General features: G+C 38.5%; 2 protein-coding genes across 3 annotated transcripts in view; both read left to right on the top strand.

Annotated features, from left to right (window-relative positions):
• Positions 1-1,378, top strand: part of LOC127429917 (eukaryotic translation initiation factor 4 gamma 1-like) — a 52,085-nt gene extending 50,707 nt beyond the window's left edge. For both annotated transcript variants that reach the window (XM_051679277.1, XM_051679276.1), the window contains exon 31: positions 80-1,378. In XM_051679277.1, the coding sequence (XP_051535237.1) occupies positions 80-261 (182 nt within the window). In that variant the 3' untranslated portion in view covers positions 262-1,378. The remainder of the gene's footprint in view (positions 1-79) is intronic.
• A 2,615-nt stretch (positions 1,379-3,993) lies between these two features.
• Positions 3,994-23,382, top strand: alp3 (alkaline phosphatase 3). Its single transcript, XM_051679304.1, has 11 exons — positions 3,994-4,283; positions 11,815-11,931; positions 13,624-13,739; positions 16,381-16,555; positions 17,567-17,739; positions 19,215-19,355; positions 19,435-19,504; positions 21,248-21,382; positions 21,581-21,772; positions 21,846-21,962; positions 22,278-23,382. The coding sequence occupies exons 1-11, from the start codon at positions 4,217-4,219 to the stop codon at positions 22,586-22,588; spliced, it is 1,614 nt and encodes a 537-aa protein (XP_051535264.1). The 5' UTR covers positions 3,994-4,216; the 3' UTR covers positions 22,589-23,382.
• The last annotated feature ends 1,944 nt before the right edge of the window (positions 23,383-25,326 follow it).

Raw genomic sequence — 25,326 nt, 5'->3', positions numbered from 1 at the left:
GTGTATCTAATAGAAAAACCCTTCAAATGACAAACTTGCTCCGGATGAATCAATAATGTTTTTCTCTGTTTCTCTGCAGATTTGCTGCGTATGTTTTTTGACGTGTTGTATGACGAGGACGTCATAAAAGAGGACGGCTTTTATAAGTGGGAGTCGAGCAAAGACCCCGCGGAACAGCTGGGCAAGGGTGTCGCCCTCAAATCGGTCACCGCCTTCTTTACCTGGCTGCGCGAAGCTGAGGACGAATCAGACAACAGCTAGATCTCTGGCCACGCCCACAGCAGAGAATGTTTGACATGGAGTACAATGGATTTGGGGGAAAAAAGCCTTTGTGAGATTTTCAATATTAGGACAAGTGTTTGTTTGTTTGTTTGCTTTTGTTTAGTCTTTGTTTGCACAAGGAAATGCCGTTGAACTGAAACTAAATTCATTATGACGAGTATTAGAGGAGAACAAGCCTTACCTGCTCACCACAGTCATGGAGTTTTAGCCGTTAGCATTGCTGCTTGCTATTTCGTGCTCCTGCTGCCGTGGAGACGGACGTTAATGACATCATGGAATCATCCGTTTATGATGTCACTCCCTGGTGATGGAAAGCTGCTCAGAGTTCTATTTTTTTGTTCGGAAACCCTTTATATTCATCATCGCTGTTCGAGTTTTGGGTGGACCAGGTGATCGCGTGCGAGGAGGATTGCTGTTTCGTTTTGGCTTTTTTTTTTTTTGTTTAGTGGAGTGATTTGAGGTCCTTGCTTTTTCTACTTTTTTATGATGGAAAATCAAAAAAATAAATGCAAGTTGTGTTCTGGGCGATGCGTGCGCGGGAACGCGCTGCAGACGTGAACTTTGACGTTTTTGCTGCTGCTCACCGGGGGGGGGGGGGGACGTTTCCGCCGGTCTGACCTGATATACAGTTCCCTTACACAACAAACTTAATGGTAAAAATAAAAAAATGTCCAAAAATAAAAAGGGCCGGAGTCTTTGAAGAGGAGAGATTGTGGATGTTTACCACGCCTTGTGCACCTGTAGTGGACTTATGAAATAAATCATTATTATAGCTTAAAAAAATAGAGAGAGAGAAATAAACTCTTTAAAAATGTTTAGGAGGAAATAAAAAAATACAGAAAGCTGGAGAATGAGAGAATTTGAATACTACATGCCTTCTGGGCTTCCTGGAGTGGAGATGCATTTCAGGAGCGCCCTGTAAATAAATATTTTCTTTTTGTTTTGTTTTTCAATAATAGAAATGCTAACTTTAATGCCATGTATTAATTGTTTTGGCTTTTTTTTTCTGTATTTAAATTTGTGTTTTTCTTTACGGTTTAACCACCCGGCTTGTACAATTATTCTCCTCTAGTTGATTATAGTTTAATGAAATTATATATATATATATATATATATATATATATATATATATATATATATATATTATTATTATTATTATTATTAATATATATATATAATATTTTTTTTTTTTTTTTTTTTTTTTTTTGCTTTAAGTATTTAATGAAGAGAAATTGATGGCTCTTTTCACATTTGAAACTGGAAAATAAAGATCATTGCAATGAAAAAGTACCAAACAAAAATGTGTTAATATCCTTTGTAATATTTACTTTTTTTTTTTGCTGTTTTGTTGTAGGCAATATTAGCCCAAAAAAACATGCCCTGATGCACATAAAAAAATATATATATATATCCACCAGAAATATTACACCATCACCAAATTTGATGTATTTTTTAAACAGAGGCTTCTATATAGCTAGGGACGCACAAAGGCTGTTTAGAACTGAATGCAAAATACAGCAAAGCGTTCATGGTTGCAAACCAGGAACATATTCTTATATCCGATTTCTGTTTTTATATATATATATATATATATATATATATACTGTATATACATACTGGAACTAAATGATGTTCATGACTTTGTATTCCGTTAATTTAACGGTTCTTGAACATGCATACTTCTGCTGATGTGGACAGAACAGTGTACTAAAACTGTTAGTGTTTCCTGCACTGGCATACAGCCGCACTGCAACACCGCTGTTAAATCAGCAGCTAGACAGCACGATCAGTGTAGTCCGATTCCCCAACGAATGACTCTTGTGAGTCGGTTCTTTTGAATCTGTGCAAAACACAGCGTGATCAGTGTAGTCCGATTTCCAAACAGGCGACTCTGAATCGTTCTTTTGAATCTGTTGTGCGACCAGTGTAGTCTTATTCAGTGGAGTCTGAACTTTTTAATCTACAGCGCGAAACATACAGCATGACCAGTGATATCTGATTTCCCGAACGAATGACTCTCATGAGCCGTTTCTCCCGTCTGACTCTAAATGAACCAAGAGTTGTTACTGTGTTATGTGTACTGTAGGCTAAAGAGTCATTTCTGGAGGGTTTTTGATATGACAGTGTGTTATTAAAAATAGGCCCTTGACATTATATGTCGTTGTAATTAGTTGTATTTTATTCAAATAAACAAATAATGAATAAAATGTCTTAATTAGTCTGTGTAAACATCTTGTGCATGAATCTGTTCTGTTAAAAATGAAATTATCTCATCATTTTATAACAGGCTGCTAAGGGCTTTAAATCCAATATTAAATGCATTTATTATATCCTGCTCAAAAGTACTAAATGAATCAATAAAAACCAGAAATGTTGAGAGGAATCGGAACCGAAGTCATTCAGTTCTGTACGATTCTCCTCCCTGTTAGCGTTGACTTAGGGTTAGGGATTCCTTGTGCATTTTCTCAGTGCACGTGTGTGCAGATGCGGTTTCTGAGACACAATCAAGACATGTTTTTATCAGATGATCTGAGCTCTTTAAATGGCCACGTGATGGCACTCTTTCCTCATGAATGATCTGAAAGTTCCTCCAACTCAGTTTGCTTCTTTAAGAAATAAGATTTTGCACCCCTCTGTCCATGTCTGTCTGCAAATAATAGATTTGTGTGTATGTGCGGTTCCTAGCTCAGGTTATAGGTGTATTAAACATGACAGTCTTGTAAACGATTTCATTTGTTCTTTTAAAAGGTTAAATGCAGGACTGAGTTTGTCCTTGCTTTCTTTATAGAGACCCAGGACATAGAGGGTATTTCTTGTTTTATAAATGTCATTTGTTTTACACAAGTGATGGTGTGTGTGGGTGAATGTCTCATATTTCACCCCAAAGTCAAGAGAAAATTCAAGGTTATATTTTGCATGAAAATGCTACTGTGATGTGTAAATACTTTACAATTTAAATAATGTAGCATTACTGTAATGCAAAGAAAATTAGCCGGTTTGTTCACATTGCAGCAATGCACATTTTGGAGGAAAACCTGCTTAATTGTCACGTAAATATTGTCAGAGCAAAACAAATTGAATGATGTTAGAAATAGGGTGTGTTGTCTTTAATCTTGGTTTTGTGAGATGGAGAAACGATGATTTGTTGGATGTGTTTTTGTGTTATCAGTGTTACACAAGCGCTGCTGAGGTGACTCTTTTAATTCCTTCATTTATGATTATTCTTCTATTTCTCAGTTATCTGCAAACCCTTGAGCTCTCACACCATAAACCATCATAAATGATCATAAATATCCTCATATCACCTGCTAATAATCATCGACCGCAATCATTTAAGGTGAAGGTTGTTCAGACACTGAAACACAATCTTTGTTGAGTGTTATAAGTCTTAAGAAAATGATTTCATGCTAAATTTACTTTTTTAATTTAATAGCTGCTCAATTATCAGTCTAAATCTCATTTCTCTGTACAGTGTGTATGTGCATGTGACCGTTATCAGATATTTCCTTAAAGGAGGTGTTTGATGTTGTAAATGCACTCTCTAAATTTAAATGAATTGTTTTGATTTGAGTGCATTCACTCTTTTTGTCTGTGTTTGTGTGTGTGTGTGTGTGTGTGTGTGTGTGTGTGTGCTGCTGGTTGCTTGCACAAGGTTAAGATCAAGGCTTACATTTTATGTGACTAATTTGACTTTCTTATGATATGAAGTTTACAGCTGCTGATGAGAGCGTTCATCAATCTTGAAACATGCCAAATGTGTTCAGTGGCCATGAACTGGTCCTGTCGGTGATCTTTGCTCTGATTGGTGGAGATTGTGTTTACATCACAGGAGGGTTAGAGGTTGCATATCTGATGTGATTTACCAGTGTGAAAGTATTCAGACACTTTCTCCCTCTAAAAGTGATTTCTGTCTGTCCGGTTGTCGTCCCCCGCCATGGTAGACATGCGACTCTCCACCATCGGTTTTTTGTTGGCTGTGGTGTCCATGACCTCTGCCTCAGGTAAGACACCTTTTCTTCACATGTATCATGGTATTCTCTGAAGCACCCTTTCAAAAAGTGTCCTCACAGAATAACAATTGTACTATCATTGCTTTTTGGAGTTGGAGTGGTTTTACAATGGTGTTGAATACCATTGTACATGAATATGGTAATGATTTAGTTTTATGGTATACATCTAAAACCATAATGTAATGTTTTTTGACATGTTAATGTCATAGTATACTTTTAAGTATCTAGGAGTACCATGTAAATACTATGGTATGTGAATAAGGTAATCATTTAGTGCCATGATGTATATTGTACTATTTGTAAAATTATGTTTTTTGGACAATTTACCATAGTAAATGGACATGCACTCTAGTCTAATAGTGATATGAAGTATCTTGAAATACCATGATGCAATGCATGAATATGGCAATCATTCAGTACCATGGTATTGCCATCTGATGCCATTACTGTACCATGTACCTCAACCAAATGAAATTAAACCACAACATAACAAAATTAAAGGAATATTTTGGGTTCAATACAAGTTAAGCTCAATCGACAGCATTTGTGACATAATGTTGATTATCTTAAAAATTTATTTTTTAAAAAAACACAAATGTGTGTTCCAGTGAGACACTTACAATGGAAGTCAATGGGGTCAATCTGTAAACATTAAAATACTCACTGTTTCAAAAGTATAGACACAAGACATAAACAATATGTGCGTTAACATGATTTTACTGACACAATCACTTACTAACCACATCTGTGGAAAGTTAGAGACAATTTTACTAGTTCATTGCCATGGCAACACAATGCCGAAAACCGTTAAATGTCTGGAAAATGACAATTTAAACAACTTTACAGCTCAAATAAAACACGTGTTAACAGAAGAATTAATGTAAGTGCTTTTATAAAATTATAAGATTCACATTTCTGCCTTTTAAACCCTCCAAAAATCGACCCCATTGACTTCCATTGTAAGTGTCTCACTGGAACACACATTTAAAGAAAAGGAGGGACGAGTCGAAATTAATTTTTGTGGTAATCAACATTATGCCACAAATGCTGTCGATTGAGCTCAACATGTGTTGAACCCGGAATATTCTTTTAAGCCACAACACAACAACATTAAATCTGCACTCGGTAACTTTTGTCTTTGTGTCATCTTGGACTTACAGTGACACCTAGCGGCTTGGATGCAGCATCATTTAAAATCAAATGTTTTCAGTTTCAGATGCCATTGTTGAAATTTAGTATTCACAGTCGGCCATGATACATTTAATCCATGAGTGCAAAGTGTCCAATAACAGGACGGTTACTGAGATTAAGCGAGTAGTACCAAAGTCTTTCTAGCAAGTCAGTCCACTGTCGGTCATTTTTGGGACGCTCTCGGGAGGTTATTTCCAGTCATGCCAGTGCAGCTATATCTACTTGAATGGGGAGTGACCAAAATCTCAAGAATGTTTTTTTTTCTTTTTCTCCCCAATCTGGAATGCCCAATTCCCAATGCCCTCTAGGTATTCGTGGTGACATAGTGACTCGCCTCAATCCGGGTGGCGGAGGGTGAATCTCAGTTGCGTCTGAGACCGTCAATCCGCGCATCTTATCACGTGGCTTGTTGAGCGCATTACCGTGGAGACAGAGCACATGTGGAGGCTTCACACTATTCTCCACGGCATCCATAACTCACCACGCGCCCCACCGAGAGCGAGAACCACATTATAGCGACCACGAGGAGGTTACCCCATGTGACACTACCCTCCTTAGCAACCGGGCCAATTTGGTTGCTTAGGAGACCTGGTTGGAGTCACTCAGCATGCCCTGGATTCAAACTCGTGACTCCAGGTGTGATAGTCAGTGTCAATACTTGCTGAGCTACCCAGGCCCCCTAAACTGTAAGGCGGGACTTCCTTTCTACCTCCGTTGGGCGCTTAGAGCATCTTGGTTGAGCGTTCCAATTTCTCCCATTTATTTTAATAGAAGTGGCCCATCTCTGCTAAATAATCTCTGGTAATTTTCAGCTGGTCATGTGATTTCTAACATGGCAGCCACCATGTGTGAACCCTCTCCATGTAGAATAAAACAGCTTTTATATGGTTACTGATATGACTGGAGTCTTCATTTTAATGTGAGTGCTCATGATTTCCTACATATATTGCAAAATTACAATTCATGTCTTCAGGGAGTTACTGAGTGCACCTTTAAGCCTTTTCTGATAGTGGTGTTGTTTTGCGTCTTAATTTCATTGTGGCTTAAATTGTTTGTGTTTTCAGCTTCTTCTTTTTTTTCTTTGCTAATTTTGTAGTGTTGTGCATCCCTACAACAACCTGAACAACTATATACAGTGACAAACGCAGCTTGTTTCTGGAACAGCGACGCTATTGTGAAAATAGCTCATGCTATTAAAACATTTATTACAGTTAGCAGTGTCACTGCTTTTAGTTAGCGACTCAGGAACACCATTTATTTCCATGGTATATATCAAAAATACTGTGTGAATTTCACGGCCACATGGGTTTGACTTGCCGCTCTCTCTCAATATCTGACGCCGTTTACAAACACCTGAATGTCTCGTTCATTTGCCTGCATCCGCTGGTCTGAACTTCACTGACACACTTTCTAATGAGGCTGTCGTACCATCATATTCAAACAGACAGGGAAGAGAGAGAGACAGGTGGTTGAATAATAGTCACTAGTTTGAGCTGAAGTGAGAGTGGGTGAGCGCTTTTCATCTGAAGAGTGTGTGTGTGTTGGGGGGTTTGTGTTTCGCATTGTGCTGTTTTTAAAAATCAAAGCTCACTGCCTGCAAAGTGAATCAGATCCACTCCAGTACACATTCAAGAGGATGCACTCACATCAAAGTCATTTACAGTTGTTTTTAAGAGCCCCTTTCTTGGGGCCAGGCTACAGTCTTTTGATTTTTCAGAAAATGTTGCTCTTTTCTAGCTTAATAGACTTCATTGAGCTCTCAGTTATGTTTTAGTAAAGTATCAACTTTATCTCAGCTTTCTCCTAAAATTCCATGTACAAATGAGTCAACTGTTGACATACAGTAAGAGTATAGAGCTATAAAATTAAAGGAATGTTCCGGGTTTAAAAGATGTGAAAAATATGTGTGTTAATATGATTTCAGTGTGATAAGATCACTTAGTAACTTCTGTGTAAATTATATCCAATTTTACAGCTTCGTTGCTATGACAACATGACACTGTAAACCCTGTTATCCCACAAAAATGTCACCTTAAACAACTTTACAGCTCAAATAAAACACAAGTGTTAACAGAAGAATTAATATAAGTGCTTTTATAACATTTTAAGCTTCACATTTCTGCCTTTAAACCCTCCAAAAATTGACCCCATTGACTTCCATTGTAAGTGTCTCAATGTGACAGATTTTTGCTTCTTTTTTTAATGAAAAGGAGAGACGAGTCAAAGTTAATTTTTGTGGGAATCAACATTATGCTACAAATGTCGACAATTGAGATTATCTTGTATTGAACCCGGATTAGATGAGAAATGTTTTATACATATACAGTATATTATTTAACCCTCTTATGGTATTCGGTCATGATCAAGACTTGGTGACTTTTCCTCCATTTGCCATCTGAACATACAAAAAAAAATAATTAAATTGGGCTTGATTCGATAAGTCTTAAGTGGTCGTAAAAAAAAAAAAAAAAAAAAAAAAAATACACCTTTGGTATTCACAGTCAAAATTGACCGACCATTGAAAATTAATGGGAAAGACCAAAAAACAGAGCAATTTTTTCAAATACAATCAATAAATCAGCCACAATGGAGAAAAAAAACAGACAGAAATTACAGGGTGAGACTCTAAAACATCCTCAGTGCAAAACATACACACCCACCCACTCTCACACACACACACACACACACACACACACACACACACTCATGTTGGTTTTGCTATACTTGTGAGGACCCTCCATAGACATAATGATTTTTATACTGTACAAATTATAGATTACAGGTGCATCTCAATAAATTAGAATGTCGTGGAAAAGTTCATTTATTTCAGTAATTCAACTCAAATTGTGAAACTCGTGTATTAAATAAATTCAATGCACACAGACTGAAGTAGTTTAAGTCTTTGGTTCTTTTAATTGTGATGATTTTGGCTCACATTTAACAAAAACCCACCAATTCACTATCTCAAAAAATTAGAATATGGTGACATGCCAATCAGCTAATCAACTCAAAACACCTGCAAAGGTTTCCTGAGCCTTCAAAATGGTCTCTCAGTTTGGTTCACTAGGCTACACAATCATGGGGAAGACTGCTGATCTGACAGTTGTCCAGAAGACAATCATTGACTCCCTTCACAAGGAGGGTAAGCCACAAACATTCATTGCCAAAGAAGCTGGCTGTTCACAGAGTGCTGTATCCAAGCATGTTAACAGAAAGTTGAGTGGAAGGAAAAAGTGTGGAAGAAAAAGATGCACAACCAACCGAAAGAACCGCAGCCTTATGAGGATTGTCAAACAAAATCGATTCAAGAATTTGGGTGAACTTCACAAGGAATGGACTGAGGCTGGGGTCAAGGCATCAAGAGCCACCACACACATATGTGTCAAGGAATTTGGCTACAGTTGTCGTATTCCTCTTGTTAAGCCACTCCTGAACCACAGACAACGTCAGAGGTGTCTTACCTGGGCTAAGGAGAAGAAGAACTGGACTGTTGCCCAGTGGTCCAAAGTCCTCTTTTCAGATGAGAGCAAGTTTTGTATTTCATTTGGAAACCAAGGTCCTAGAGTCTGGAGGAAGGGTGGAGAAGCTCATAGCCCAAGTTGCTTGAAGTCCAGTGTTAAGTTTCAACAGTCTGTGATGATTTGGGGTGCAATGTCATCTGCTGGTGTTGGTCCATTGTGTTTTTTGAAAACCAAAGTCACTGCACCCGTTTACCAAGAAATTTTGGAGCACTTCATGCTTCCTTCTGCTGACCAGCTTTTTAAAGATGCTGATTTCATTTTCCAGCAGGATTTTGCACCTGCCCACACTGCCAAAAGCACCAAAAGTTGGTTAAATGACCATGGTGTTGGTGTGCTTGACTGGCCAGCAAACTCACCAGACCTGAACCCCATAGAGAATCTATGGGGTATGTCAAGAGGAAAATGAGAAACAAGAGACCAAAAAATGCAGATGAGCTGAAGGCCACTGTCAAAGAAACCTGGGCTTCCATACCACCTCAGCAGTGCCACAAACTGATCACCTCCATGCCACGCTGAATTGAGGCAGTAATTAAAGCAAAAGGAGCCCCTACCAAGTATTGAGTACATATACAGTAAATGAACATACTTTCCAGAAGGCCAACAGTTCACTAAAAATGTTTTTTTTATTGGTCTTATGATGTATTCTAATTTTTTGAGATAGTGAATTTGTGGGTTTTTGTTAAATGTGAGCCAAAATCATCACAATTAAAAGAACCAAAGACTTAAACTACTTCAGTCTGTGTGCATTGAATTTATTTAATACACGAGTTTCACAATTTGAGTTGAATTACTGAAATAAATGAACTTTTCCACGACATTCTAATTTATTGAGATGCACCTGTATATCCCCTAACCCTACCCCTACCCCTAAACCTAACCCTCACAAAAAACTTTCTGCAATTTCCCTTGTGAGGATCACCCAAAAGGTCCTCACAACCAGAAATGTCCTCACAGAACAGGTTGATTCTCAATACTTGGTCCTCACAAGTATAGCAAAACCTGTACACACACACACACACTCTCTCTCTCTCTCTCTCTCTCTCTCACACACACTCACATACACACACACACACAAGCATGAACTGGTGAAACTTTAAACCAATGCTTTTTTTTTTCTTTTTTTTTTTTTTTACATTTGTCAAAAAAATAAATCAGTCACAATGCCAAACACACATTCAGAAATGAAGGGGTGAGACAATAACACACACACACACACACACACACACACACACACAACCTGGGCATCATTAAATTTGAGCTCAACAGCCATCTTTTGGTCATTGTTGGCATTCCAAGTCATCTGTTGTTTTCCAACTGATGACCGCTATCTGACACATGCGCGCGCACACACACACACACACACGTTTGCAAAAAAACACAAAACAAATTTACTATAGAAAGTTTGAAATTGCAAAATGTTACTCCGATTCTTCTGTTTTATCCTCTAATTGAATTTTCTGAATTTTGCAGTTCATTTCTGTTTCTTGACATTTACTTTTGAGTTGTTACATTTTTATGTTTGAAATAAATTATTGGTAGAAAAATGCTTATACTGTCTTGTCTTTGTAACACCATGGTCAGGTTTGATTGCAAGCATAATGACATTAACTGTAAAAACTGACACTTCAAATCAAATTTAAAATGCTAATCTTTGTCAAATAAAAGTTTGATTATGTCTAGATATGTATCCAATTGCATATCTTTTGATAAATATAAAATTAGGTTCTAACAAGTCATCAGACTACACATTAGGTGGCTACAGACAGCTTGTTTATATTTTGTTCACCAGATGGCAGCAATCTTCCTCCAATTGTCACAATCTCATATTTTCTCCATGTTTCAACTTACAGAAGTGTATGTTCTGAATTAAAAAAAAATATATATTTTGTTTATTTATGCAAATTAATGATACAATTTAAAAACTTACATGTAAATAAGATCAAAATAGCATAAAATCCCAAAAGAAATGAATACTTTTATTGTTCTTACTTCAGGAAAGAAAAAATGGTATCATTATCATCATCATCATCATCATCATTAAAAAAAAAAAATACATATCTGACACTTCCAGTCAAAAATGACTGTGAATACCAAAGAGAGGTGCCATTTTTTAATACCATAGGAGGGGTTAAGAATATTAAGCCATCTTTACACTGCCAAGGAGGCACAGAAGCTGCATTTGAACTGGCATTAAGATGCATTTACACAGACTGTTTAATGCTGCTCAGAGCATACATGAGATTAAGGTTTTAAATATACAAATTTGAATATAGAAATTATACCTTAAACATGAAACTAAATGATGAAATATAAACTTTATCATGACAAAAACCAAGTTTAAGGCTGCTCTGAGGTGGGTTAAAGCAGGCTTAATTTACATTGGCCTTTATGCTGCATTGCGTCTTTAAGCAGGATCAGAGCAGGATTAACTCGGATGTGTAAAGACGCTTTTAGATGAGAAATGTCAGTGTTCATATTGAGATCTCTGACTTTTGATTGCAGACTTTGGTATCTTGGCAAATCTGAGCACAGTTTGAGACATTGTTGATCTATTCAGAAACTGGAGACATGTGTGAGATTACTGAAGTCTTCTTCTCAGGAGAAACATCTGAGAGGTCTACGTTTGCCCTCCTTTTAATCTCATTGCTGCCTTGGAGGAACAGATGCGATATTAAAGAGATCTCATTTGTGTTTTTTTTAATCGGATCGAATGAGAGTTTACTTACAAGATGATTTCGGTGATTGTTCATGTCCTTAGATTTCTGTATGTTTGTTTGTAGCATTTCTAAATCTCTTCATCATTTTCTCAGTTGAGGAGGAGAACCCAGAGTTCTGGAGGAGTTCAGCTCAGAGTACACTGCGTTCTGCTCTGGACAGGAAACTCAACACTAATGTGGCCAAAAACATTGTGCTGTTTCTAGGAGACGGTAAGATGAACTTTTTAAGTTTAAAAACTCAACAAAATATGGATAATAAATATCCCAAACATCTGATTCAAGCTCACTACAGAGTTCTGTCCAATAACAACCTTCTGGCTGGAAATACCAGCTTGCAATTGAATTTCCATACTAGTCTCGGTTTACGCTGGTTATGTCCTCATATTGGTGGTGGAACAGAAGTCTCACGTAGGCAAACTTAGCTGAGACGATTCTGACCAAGAACCGCCCACTTGGACAGGACGAGACAATCTGATTGACATGTAAAGCAACTAATTACACACTGAAAACCCTAATAAGTTGACTTTACTCAGTTGATTGAGTAAACTCATTCCCTCAGTTTAAATATATATCAACAAAATGCTTGTGTAATTAAGTTCACTTAACTTGGTGTTCATATAGTATGAACTTAACTTGATGCAAGTAGACTTAACCCAGATTTGCTATATAGATGTTGTTGTTTCAACTTAATAATTTTAGTTGAATAGACTCAAATTTAGGTCATACAATAACCCAGCTTAATTCAAGCACAAGGCATTGTAGGTATTCATTTTGTACTCAGCAGTTTGAGTTATTAACACTTAAAATCTCAATTCTATGGATTTTTAAGAAAAACAACTTCAAGGAACATAGATATGAGTTATGAGCCCAAAACTTGCCATTTTAATTACTGTTTAATTAAGATTTCATTTAAACTAGATTTTTTTTTTTTTTCAACAACATTAGGGTTTATATTGCAAAAAAAAAAACAAACAAAAAAAAGTGATTTGTAAATGTGAAACACAGGTTATAGTACAATAATAGACTGTTGTGTGGGAAAAAAACATCGTCAATCTGAGCGGCTGTACAGAAAACATTGAATAAATTAGCAAAAAAGTGTGTCTGTCCAAAACTCTCAAAAAAACATACAGGCGTAGGGGGTGCAGTTCAATCAGTTAAAGCTGGTCAACCAACATAGTCTTTCTGGTTAAGCTGGTTGACCATTTTGCTAGTTAAAGAGACAGTTCACCCAAAAAATTTAAATTCTCTCATCATTTACTCACTCTCATGCCATCCCAGATGTGACTTATTTTCTTCATCAGAACACAAATGAAGATTTCTAGAAGAATATTTCAGCTCTGTAGGTCCATACAGTGCAAGTGAATGGTGACCAGAACTGTGAAGCTCCAAAAATCACAAAAAAGCAGCATAAAAGTCATCCATAAGACTCTAATGGTTTAACCCATGTCTTCAGAAGAGATATGATAGACGTGGGTGAGAAACGGGTCAATATTTAAGTCCTTTTGTTAAACTAAATCTCCACTTTCACTTTCACATTCTTCTTTTTTTTGTTTTTGGTGGTTTGCATTCTTTGTGCATATCACCATCTACTGGGCAGGGAGGAGAAATGATAGGAAAAAAAAGACTTAAATATTGATATGTTTCTACTCCACACCTATCATATTACTTCTGAAGACCTGGATTAAACCACTGGAGTCTTATGGATTACTTGAGGGTGAGTAAACGAGGAGAGATTTTATTTTTTTTATTTTTTTTATGGGGTGAACTATCCCTTTAAGGTTGTTAATAACCCTGGTGAGGACACCAGCATGAAAAACTTAACATATTCTGGTGAACAGCACTTTTCTGCACAGATCACCTCACACACACAGCAGACTGATGGAGTGTGTGATGTTTATTCAGGTATGGGTGTGACCACCATCACGGCCGCCCGGATACTGAAGGGTCAGTTACAGAACCGCACAGGAGAGGAGACTGTCATGAATATGGACACATTCCCATTTGTGGGACTTGCAAAGGTATACACACGTTTACTTGGCTACATAGGGAATATCATCGACTTTTGTTTTATATAAAAATTGGGATCTAGACAGGTCCAGACAATTACTGTAATGTAGCAGTGCTGTGTTATAGAATCACAAAGAGCATCTGTATATTTTTTATTTACACTGTTTGTTAATTCTCACCATCGTTGCATTTTATATGCTGAGTGTTGATATCTGTGCGTGCCTGGTTGCAAATTTTTCTAAAAGTTCATCTGACTCCTCAATATTCAGCCTATTACAAGATTACTTGCCAAATAAATAAATAAATGCACATGATTCATTGATTTGAGTTGAAATTATTTTATTAGCTTACTTGTAAAGATCGCAAAGTGATCCGAGCAGCAGGAGAGACGGCTCGCAGAACCCGGATGAGCGGTCTGATACATCTAAATCCCCGGATGTGCGGTTGTTACAGAGTAATATCTGACCACTAGATGGCGCCATTGACCAATCAGAATCGAGTATTGCAGAGAGCCGTGTAATTAGCCTTCATTACTGGCTTACTGTTGTTTAGTAAACTTGATAAATGATCTTTGAAATTGAGCATTAATTGACCTTTTGCTAAGCTCCGCCTTAAAAGCGCTTCTGACCAATCCTGTCTTAGCGACTGTTGCCTTGCCGCCATTACTCTGACACGCGTTTGCTATTTTCCAATGACAGCCTGTGGGAGTAATGTGTGTTTGAGTAGTTTTAAACTTGATTTTATAAAGATAAAAATTAAAACACGTTATTGCCGGGTCATTTGTAATAGTGAAACAAGTTACCCAAAGAGGATACCCATAGTGTTTTTCTTTCTTTTCTTATTTTTAAATAATTATTAAATAAAACTTGAGAAGAGCATGTTATGGATTAAACAGAGTCAGGCCTCATTCCCAAATGAACATATAACATCTGCAATGACATCTACATTTACTCCAAGGTAAATTAAAGCTAATAACTGAGTGTTCATTTGTTTATGTTTTGACTTAAGTCATAGTAAAAGTGATAGTAAATAAACAGTTCACAAAATTCTAATGAGTTCACTCTCACTAATGTTATTAGATGTGTAATTGCCATTAAATGAAGTTTTTCTATTTTCAAGTGACTGTAATAATCATTTGCCTTGATTCTGATTCACAGTCTACACCATTTTTAATCAAATTACTGTGTAATTTAATAATTGTTTTTACAAAAAACTTCAGATAAATATGCATTACAATATCACTCTTCATACCAGCCCACATAAAAATATTATTCATTCCTATGGGGAGTTCTGCAGAGCTTGTAAGAGCCAGCAACCGTAACCGGGGGGCAAAGCTTAGCAAAGGGTCAATAGCATTACTTTCTACACAAAATAAGATGTTTAATACATTGTAAAATATATCTTACTCTACATTCTGTCTTATTCATGCTTAACTAGTGCGTTATTGTGGACCCTTAAAATAAAGTGTTACAACTTTTTACATGATAAGGTTAAAATATATATATATATAATTTTTTTTGTTTTTTTTTACTGTAGCGTTTTTACATTCTTTTCCCGTTAAAATATTTTTTTAACAGTGTAATTTTAATTTCTTAGTTAATTTTAATTTCTGTATTAAAATAGCTATGAATTACAACGGTTGTTAAAACAAGTATGTAACTAAAGAAGTAAGAAAAGGTTTCTATGGTATTTTGGTATTATGGAATTAATTAATTTTCATAGGAGATGTCTTGAATCTGAAACATCTGTGTGTCTGTCTGTCTGTGTGTGTCTGTGTGTCTGTGTGTGTGTGTCTGCCTGTCTGTGTGTGTGTCTGTCTGTCTGTGTGTGCGTGTCTGTGTGTGTCTGTGTGTCTGTGTGTGTGTGTCTGCCTGTCTGTGTCTGCCTGTATGTCTGTGTGTGTCTGTCTGTGTGTGTCTGTGTGTGTCTGTCTGTGTGTCTGTGTGTGTCTGTGTGTGTGTCTGCCTGCCTGTCTGTGTGTGTGTCTGTCTGTGTGTGTGTGTGTGTGTCTGTCTGTGTCTGTGTGTGTCTGTCTGTGTGTGTGTTTCTGTCTGTCTGTCTGTCTGTCTCTGTGTGTGTGTGTCTGTCTGTCTGTGTGTGTGTGTGTGTGCCTGTCTGTCTGTCTGTCTGTGTGTGTGTGTGTGTGTGTCTGTCTGTGTCTGTCTGTCTGTCTGTCGTGTGTGTGTGTGTGTGTGTGTGTGTGTGTGTGTGTGTGTGTGTGTGTGTCTGTCTCTCTCTGTGTGTCTGTGTGTGTGTCTGTCTGTGTGTCTGTGTCTGTGTCTGTGTCTGTGTGTGTGTGTGTGTGTGTGTCTGTCTGTCTGTCTGTCTGTCTGTCTGTCTGTCTGTCTGTCTGTCTGTGTGTGTGTGCCTGTCTGTCTGTCTGTCTGTCTGTGTGTGTGTGTGTGTCTGTCTGTGTCTGTCTGTCTGTCTGTGTGTGTGTGTGTGTGTGTGTGTGTCTGTCTCTCTCTGTGTGTGTGTCTGTCTGTGTGTCTGTGTCTGTGTCTGTGTCTGTGTGTGTGTGTGTGTGTGTGTGTGTGTGTCTGTCTGTCTGTCTGTCTCTCTGTGTGTGCGTGCGTGCATGTGCGTGCGTGCGTGTGTGTGTCTGTGTGCGTGCGTGTGTGTCTGTGTGTGTGTGTGTGTCTGTGTGTGCAGGTGTACTCTGTGAATTTTCAGATTCCTGACAGCGCAGCGACAGCTACAGCGTATCTATGTGGAGTCAAAACTAATCTGAACATTGTTGGTTTGAGCGCAGCCGCTCGCAACGGTATCTGTCGCTCACAGAAGGGCAACGAGGTCACGTCCATCCTAAAATGGGCTAAAGACGCAGGTACACACACAAACACACACGCACATGTCTTGACTTCATATTGATTTATAATGTTCTTGAATTGAGCTAAATAAAATGACATGCTCTCAAAAAAATAGCTCTTTGGCTAAACTTGATTCAATCGTGGACAGTGGGTTCCACGTGTTTGAAATGAGTTTTCTTTACTTAATATTATTATGTAACCTGAACACAAACACTTTGTGTAAAAAGTCCCAAATCAAATGGATTAAGTTAACTTCCATTTTACAAATTTAAATGGATAGAACACAGTGAAATCAAGTTGTGACAAAATGTTCTCGAATTGTGTTGCTTTAGTTCATTTTAATTAAGTAAATTGAACAAGAGTGTGCACCCCAAGCCAAAGGTCCCTACAATAAAGATATGTGATTCCCGCAAAACATTGCAAGACCTCATACATACGCAGAGAGTTAAAAAACATTCTTCCGTTGTGTGTGATTTAGCTGCATGTTCCCTGGATTTTTATCATTTTTAATCTCGTTGTTCTTCAAGCCATAAACAAAAGAACATGCTGACACAAACTGTGTGTGTGTGAAGTATTACGTTCTCATCTGTAACTTTTAGTTCATACTTCATTAGTTAAAGAACCAGAGAGGGGGTAAAATGTTTCAATGTGTGTATTTGACGGTTGTGTGTCATTCCAGTAAACTTTGAGAACTCTGATTCTGAGGGAGAGCATAATAAGTTGTGCGGTTAACAGAGAGATGGATTGATCAGGAGTTGAAAATGCTGCTTGAGATGGTGCATAGAGAGAAAAAGAAAGACATATGAAGGTGTGAGGGGTGATGAGATTCTCAGAGGATGATACATTTTTCATTCCAGCAGGTTTATCAGCATAAAACATTTACATGACCTAATTTTAACGCTGTTTAATGCATGAGACTGTACATGCAAAAATATGAACGGCATAAATCTGAACACTGCTGAGCTCGGGCCAACTCAGTGTGTGTGTGTGTGTGTGTGTCAGTAATTTCTTTTCATGCATCTCTAAAGGCAAGTCTGTTGGCATAGTGACGACAACACGCGTTCAGCACGCCACCCCTGCTGCTACATATGCCCACAGCGCCAGCCGAACCTGGTACAGTGACGACGATCTACCGGCGTCTGCCATCACAGAGGGATGTACAGATATCGCATCGCAGCTGCTCAGAAACACTGATATTGACGTGAGTGTGTGAACAAATCAGTTGGGGTTAGTCTTTAGTCTTTATAATTAGCTTTAAATAAAAATAATAGAAGTCTAATGTGTGTCCCCACTTAAAAGCCTCTTCAACATGGCACAGGGCCAAGAGCGTGTAATGAGTTTAGGATCACAAAATAAAAGTCAGCGGATCCACAAGTCAGGCATGTGTGGTACCATTTCAAATCTTAAAATCTGAAGTTTTCACAGAACTCCATCACTTTTGCATTTCTGTCACTTAAAATAACCAGATAAGACCTGAAATCCTCCGTGTCGCAAATGAGCACCACCTTTTGGTAATGATGTAGAAATATAAACATGAAAGTGTTTCATATAGCACTTATATAGGCATGTCATATATCAAATGAAAGCCCTTATTATCAGAAATATGACTGTGTACTTCATTTTCTTGTTGTAACACCACAGTTTAAATGTTTATCAAAAGAATCACAAAGTGAAATATGATCTCTGCAAGACAATAAATGTCTGCCCTTATCACTGCTTCTGTAAGCACCGGATACCCAAAAACTCTATATCAACTCTTACTTTAGGTTGTTTTCTTTAAAACGAGCCATTGTTTACTTGTCTGTGAGCTTATTTGGGTAAATTATCCAATGTTATGTCTAAAAACTTCAGAACAAAATATGCATTCGAGTAGAAAAGTATGATAAAGAAATCATTTGCAAAATATGTTTACAAATATTAGATATCATCGCAAAGGTGAGGATCTCAGCTTTCCAACGACACCAAGATTGAGCTTCTATACAACTCGGATTTCGAGATATTCGAATGAAACGTTGAGGAAGGTCTATGCACTCTAAATGCTTGTTGTCTATGGACGAGTGCATGTGTGAGTGCTCAGCTGTGTTAGAGCGCCACCTACATTTCAGATCTGTATATTGTGTTGGAAGGTGATAGAGGAAGAATTATTTTTCCTAGTACTTGCTGCCATCTAGTGGAATAAAATAAGAATTTTTGCAGGGAGATCGAGCAAACATAACCAGAATTACATGCTCGCAAACTTAGAACATTTTTCTTTAATGCAATTATGTTCATCATAAGATTGTAAGCATATGCAATATTATTTGTGAATTATTGACTTCTTAGGTTCCGTAAATGAGACCAATTTCATGCAATTAGTCCACTGTAAGGTGAGCTTTTAAATTTGGATGTGAAAAATTGCAACAATCCACCAGAGTTGAAGAGGGTAAAGGTATAGTTCACTCAAAAACAAATGTTGTTCCAAACCCATATGCCTTAGGCAGAATGTTAGGGACTTAAAACCTCAAAATTATCTTTCATTGTATGGAAAGAGATGCAAAGAAAGTGAATGGTGACTGAGGCTAACATCTGCTCAACATCACACAGGCTTTAGACAGCACAGTAAACATATATTTCTGAGGTTAGACTATAACAAATGCACAGAGCGAACAAACAGCTGATGTGTGTCTGTGTGAGTAGGTGATCATCGGTGGAGGCCGGAAGTACATGACCCCTAAAGGGTTTCCCGATCCGGAGTATCCCACTGACCTGAGCGCACAGGGACAGAGAAAAGACCAGCGCAACCTCATAGATGAGTGGATAGCCATGAAAGAGGGAAAGGTAAAGAGAGACCAAAACATCATTTGAAACAGCTGTGCTTTCCCGACCATGTGACCTGACCTCAGTGTGTTTGGTGCAGGTTGCCAGATACGTGTGGAATAAAACCAATTTTGACGCAGTGGACCCTGAAAAGACGGATTATCTGATGGGTGAGAGAGAGACGCGTTCATACACTGAAACAAAATTTGAGAGTGGGGTTTACTAAAAAAGAAAAAACCTTGGAAACAATTTCCAATTAGAAATTGCTTGTAAATTTAACAGACCATTTTTCAGATAACGGCTACACACAGTTCTTGGTGGATTTAATGAGAAATTCTCAAGTAAAGTTTACTTTACAATACTCTATTTTAAGTCAGTTTTACTCACTCTTTGTTTGAACATTTGACTCAAGTAAAGTAGCACTAAATTAAGCCTTGTTTTAGCATTTCAGTGTTTTTTTTAACATACAGTACTTAGTCATGGACCACAAGACACGTGGAACTCTTCCACAGGGAAGCTTAATACATGCTATATAATCTATATAACATAACCTTGCATTACTGGCAATAGAAACAAGATTCAGAGCTGCGTGCGCAGACCTCAACACTTGGTGCACAAAACACGATGGCGTAATAATCAACAGATAATTGTTTTGATAATGCACGGGTAATTTTGAGAAGAAAATGAACTTCAAACTTCACAAAACAAGAAGTTAGCAACAATAAAAACTGTGTAATTCAACATGCAAACTGTGAAACCATGCAATCTCATTAATTATTCATGCTGGAAACACCAGCTAGGAAAAGTAAAATGTACTACTTTTATTTACCTGTGAAATTTACTCAAATGATCAAATTAATATGACAGAGTCTTCTACTTTAGGATTGATACATGATGGTGCATTGTAAAGATAACAAATAATCATAAATAATATATACTTATAAGCTAGATCATTAATTTTTACAAGTTTGAATTGAGTACAAATGGAGAATTTACTTAAAGAGACATTTCACCCAAAAAATGAAAATTCTCTCATCATTTATTCACCCTCATGCCATCCCAGATGTTTGACTTTCTTTCTTCATCAGAACACAAATTAAGATTTTTAGAAGAATATCTCAGCTCTGTAGGTCCATACAATGTAAGTAAATGGGTGCCAAAATTTTGAAGCTCCAAAAAGCACATAAAGGCAGCATAAAAGTAATCCTTAAGACTCCAGTGGTTTAATCCATGTCTTCTGAAGTGATATGATAGGTGTGGGTGAGAAACAGATCAATATTTAAGTCGTTTTTTGCTAGAAATTCTTCTAGCTGTCCAGTAGATGGTGATATGCATGAAGAATGTGAATCGCCAAAAACAAAAGAAGAATGAAAAGTGGAAATTGACTGAGCAGGGAGGAGAATTTCCTGTAAAAAAAAAGGACTTAAATATTTATCTGTTTCTCACCCACACCTATCATATCACTTCAGAAGACATGGATTAAACCACTGGAGTTTTATGGATTACTTTTATGCTACCTTTATGTGCTTTTTGGAGCTTCAAAGTTCTGGTCACCATTCACTTGTATTGTATGAACCTACAGAGCTGAAATATTCTTCTAGAAATCTTCATTTGTGTTCTGATGAAGAAAGTAAGTCACATCTGGGATGGCATGAGGGTGAGTAAATGATGAGAGAATTTTCATTTTTGGGTGAACTATCCTTTTAATATTTTTACGTTTTGGTTTAAACGAACTTATTTAATGTAGAAATAACTTTTCTGGTATATTTACTTATATATTTTTTTCCGTGCAGATATAACATCAGATCAGACATATTTCAGAACCAGCTGACAAAGGTCAAAAGGTCTTGAATGAAGATGCATCCAAACTTTGAGAGATGGCGAATGATCTCTTTATCTGTCTCTCTCTCTAGCCCTGTTTGAACCCGGTGATTTGAGGTTTGATGTAGAGAGAGACAGTCGCATGGATCCCTCCATCACAGAGACCACCGAGAAAGCCATTCAGATCCTGAAGAAAAACCCCAAAGGATTCTTCCTGCTGGTGGAAGGTCAACAATCACTCAAGCAAACATTTCAAAATAATGGAATCAACCAAGTAATCTATGAATGAGTGAATGATTGAATAAACCCCAAGTTTACCCATCCAACCAATCAAATAACTCCATAAATACACCTCAGATTCTACTGGAGATGAATGAAACCCAGATCTGGCTTTTGTGTTTTAACCAATCACATTCCACTCACAGGCGGCCGTATTGATCAGGGGCATCACAGCAGTCGTGCATCCATGGCGCTACATGAGGCGGTTGCCCTTGACAACGCTGTAGCCCGGGCGCTGGAGCTGACCAATGAGGAAGAGACGTTGACAATCGTCACGGCTGACCACTCCCACGCGTTTACCTTTAACGGCTACCCATTCAGAGGAAACAGCATTCTGGGTAAGTTACTGTGTGTAAGAGATGTTATTGTTGTAATACGTCTCATCTGTCTATCGTGTGGGTTGTTTCTCAGGTAAATCTCCGGTCTTTGGCCTGGACTTTCTACCCTTCACTACTCTGATGTACGGAAACGGACCAGGACACAAAATCGAAAACAACAAGCGTCCAGACATCCGCAAAGTCGACACCAGTAAGAAACTCTGTATTGATGCATACAAAGGAAACTCCGTATTAGTTTGATGCTGCCCTGGGCCACTGCCCATGTCACCCATGCTTAAATCTGCCACTGATAATAGTAATGTTTTGAACATTGATGTCTTTGAACATATTTCTTTTGAAACAAGCAAAGAACCACGAAAGGACGTGATTCACAGTGATTTTACCACTGTTGAGGGTAACACCACACCTTAACCGTGGTAAAATCACTGTAACGCATATCATTCCATAACATATTACTTTAATACTTTCACTGTGTAATCAAAGTGCTTTTTTTTTTCTTTCTCAGCCAATAAAGATTACATTCAGCAGTCAGCTGCCCCAATGGAGTCTGAGACTCACGGCGGCGAAGACGTGGCACTGTTGGCACGTGGTCCCATGGCACACCTATTCCAGGGGGTTTACGAACAGAGTTACATCGCACATGCCATGGGTTATGCAGCCTGTGTCGGTGCAAACCAGCAACACTGTGCTGCGACTGTTGAACCTGATGCGACCCGGTTCACAGTGACTGACCCCGGGAGCTCCGCCCCGGACACGCCCCTCTGCACCATGATGACAGTGATGTTGAGCGCATTGTTGACTGTTTTATTTCAATAAGAGAGGGACAATAGCAGTTATTCACCAATTCATGATAGTGTGGTTCAGAAACAAATTATGTATAAAGATTGCATTAAAAGTTTTGTGGCATTTCATTTTTTGTCTGTGAGCTTTGAGATCTAATTGTAATATACTTCTAGAAGTTGGCAAAAATGTACTTATAGCCTGCTAAATGCATTTGAAATTTACAGTCTTTCCCTTTCAGGAAATCTGAGCAAAAATATCGAAGACTCATCTTGCACTAGGGGGCGTTTCAGTTTTGTCCAAAGAATTTTTGAGCCCATTTCAAATGGAAACACAGTAAAGGAAGCGGCGCTCATCAAGCCATTTTAATGGGATCTTAAGTTGCGTTTCTGAAATGTGACATATTTCCGAGTGAACCGGAATGCTCATCTGTAAGTAATGTTGGCCGGGACTTGTTTTATATCCATCAGGTTTGATTAGATCTTAAAAAGTGAGCTTTGACATCACTGGATAATATTACTTTTCCCCACCCACACAACCTTGGTGATGTCAGCAGAAAAGAAAAGTCATTTTCAGAGGTGGAGATTCACTGTTGGATCGTGCACAATTAAACCAGTGGCATTTATTAAGATTTTGATTTCATGTTGACTTCAAGCGTAAATTTAAGCTCAATTTGTATTCTCACTGATGTAAATATTTCATGCATAATGCAGTCTGTCAGGTAGACGTGAGATCAGAGTAGATTGGACAGCCGTTTGTCGCTGCATACACTTCCTGTTTGATTTTGTGTGTTGCTGATCAGCGTGGCTAATTAAAGAGAGGGGTCGGTGGAGCAGATTTGATGTCATTATCACACTTACACTCATAAATAATAAATCATACTCTAAGACTGGTTATTTTTAGCCACCCGTGAGTCATTAATGTAACAGTGTGAACATCTGCTATACTCTCATCAAACCTGTGTGTGTGTGTGTGTGTGTGTGTGTGTGTGTGTGTGTGTGTGTGTGTGTGTGTGTGTGTGTGTGTGTGTGTGTGTGTGTGTGTGTGTGTGTGTGTGTGTGTGTGTGTGTGTGTGTGTGTGTGTGTGTGTGTGTAAGCGTATTACGATGACTGAAAGGCACATGTGCATGCATTCGTTACACCTGTCGACAGGTAGACAGAAACATGCTGTCTTTGAGCCGCAGATGATACGCTGCTTTCCACCGAGACAGAAAGACAAATCCTGATGGCTTTCCAGAGGCAGAAACAGGAAGTGTTGAACAGGCAGAACCAAAAAGGACTATAATTAGCATAGGGACTGTCCCCTCACTTCCACCACATTTCAACCACCAACTATTTAGCACAGTGCATGTGTGGACTTTTCTGACGGTCCCCTACAGACATTAAACCCAAAACTATGCTGCTTAAAAACAGCGGCCTGTCCATGAAAAAGCCTCTTTAATAGAAGACAAAAGGATGAATGGATGGTAATAGCACTGTACTGTTCATGTTAAGATAATCAAATCTCAAAATAAGATGTGCCCCTGTGCCTAATATAGTCTACATACACTGACATGTTTTTTTATAGCTTATTTCTAATAACAAGAAGAAAAAACATTGAGTCTTGGAGCTTAAGCTCTTCATCACTCAGTTGCAAAATTCACGCTAATTGTTAATTGCATTTAGCCTATAATTTACGAAATAAACAAATGCAGTCCCAAAATGTGGCCCCATCAGAGATTCCAAATGTATCACGGCACGAGATGATGTACAGTAAAACGTTCTTTATCACAAAATAAACCCCTTACGGTCCTGGTCCCCAGTTGGGCTTTATTTTGCGATAACAACCGTGTGTGGAAGTGTCCCTGCCTTTTGGAGTTGGCCCAACCCCCTTCTGGAGTTACCCCGCCCTCTTTTGGAGTTGGCCCAACCCCCTTCTGGATTTACCCCACCCTCTTTTGGAGTTGGCCCAACCCCCTTCTGGAGTTACCCCGCACTCTTTTGGAGTTGGCCCAGCCCCCTTCTGGAGTTACCCCGCCCTCTTTTGGAGTTGACCCAACCCCCTTCTGGAGTTACCCCTGCCCTCTTTTGGAGTTGGCCCAACTCCCTTCTGGATTTACCCCACCCTCTTTTGGAGTTGGCCCAACCCCCTTCTGGAGTTACCCCGCCCTCTTTTGGAGTTGGTCCAACCCCCTTCTGGAGTTACCCCTGCCCTCTTTTGGAGTTGGCCCAACCCCCTTCTGGAGTTACCCCACCCTCTTTTGGAGTTGACATAACCCCCTTCTTGATTTACCCCACCCTCTTTTGGAGTTGGCCCAACCCCCTTCTGGAGTTACCCCGCCCTCTTTTGGAGTTGGTCCAACCTCCTTCTGGAGTTACCCCACCCTCTTTTGGAGTTGGCCCAACCCCCTTCTGGAGTTACCCCACCCTCTTTTGGAGTTGACATAACCCCCTTCTGGATTTACCCTACCCTCTTTTGGAGTTGGCTCAACCCCCTTCTTGAGTTACCCCACCCTCTTTTGGAGTTGGCCCAACCCCCTTCTGGAGCTACCCCGCCCTCTTTAGATTCTGCCCCCATTTAGAGATCTCCAGGCTGCAGTTATATCTACTTGAAGAGTGCAGACTAGAGACAGAAAGAGCTGATGGAGAAGATGCAGAGGCATCAAAGGGAATAAAAAAACGTATAATCATTGAAAAGTTTAGTACGAGTGTCTTTTCTGTCAACTCTTTCATTTCTGGTGTGCTGTGTGAGGATTCTGCAGCAGATCTTTGCTGTGGTACAGAAAACCCTTACG

This window comes from Myxocyprinus asiaticus, chromosome 39 (genome assembly GCF_019703515.2).
Source record: "Myxocyprinus asiaticus isolate MX2 ecotype Aquarium Trade chromosome 39, UBuf_Myxa_2, whole genome shotgun sequence".
In the NCBI taxonomy this organism is placed as follows: domain Eukaryota; kingdom Metazoa; phylum Chordata; class Actinopteri; order Cypriniformes; family Catostomidae; genus Myxocyprinus; species Myxocyprinus asiaticus.
This window is presented reverse-complemented; position numbering and strand designations above follow the sequence as displayed.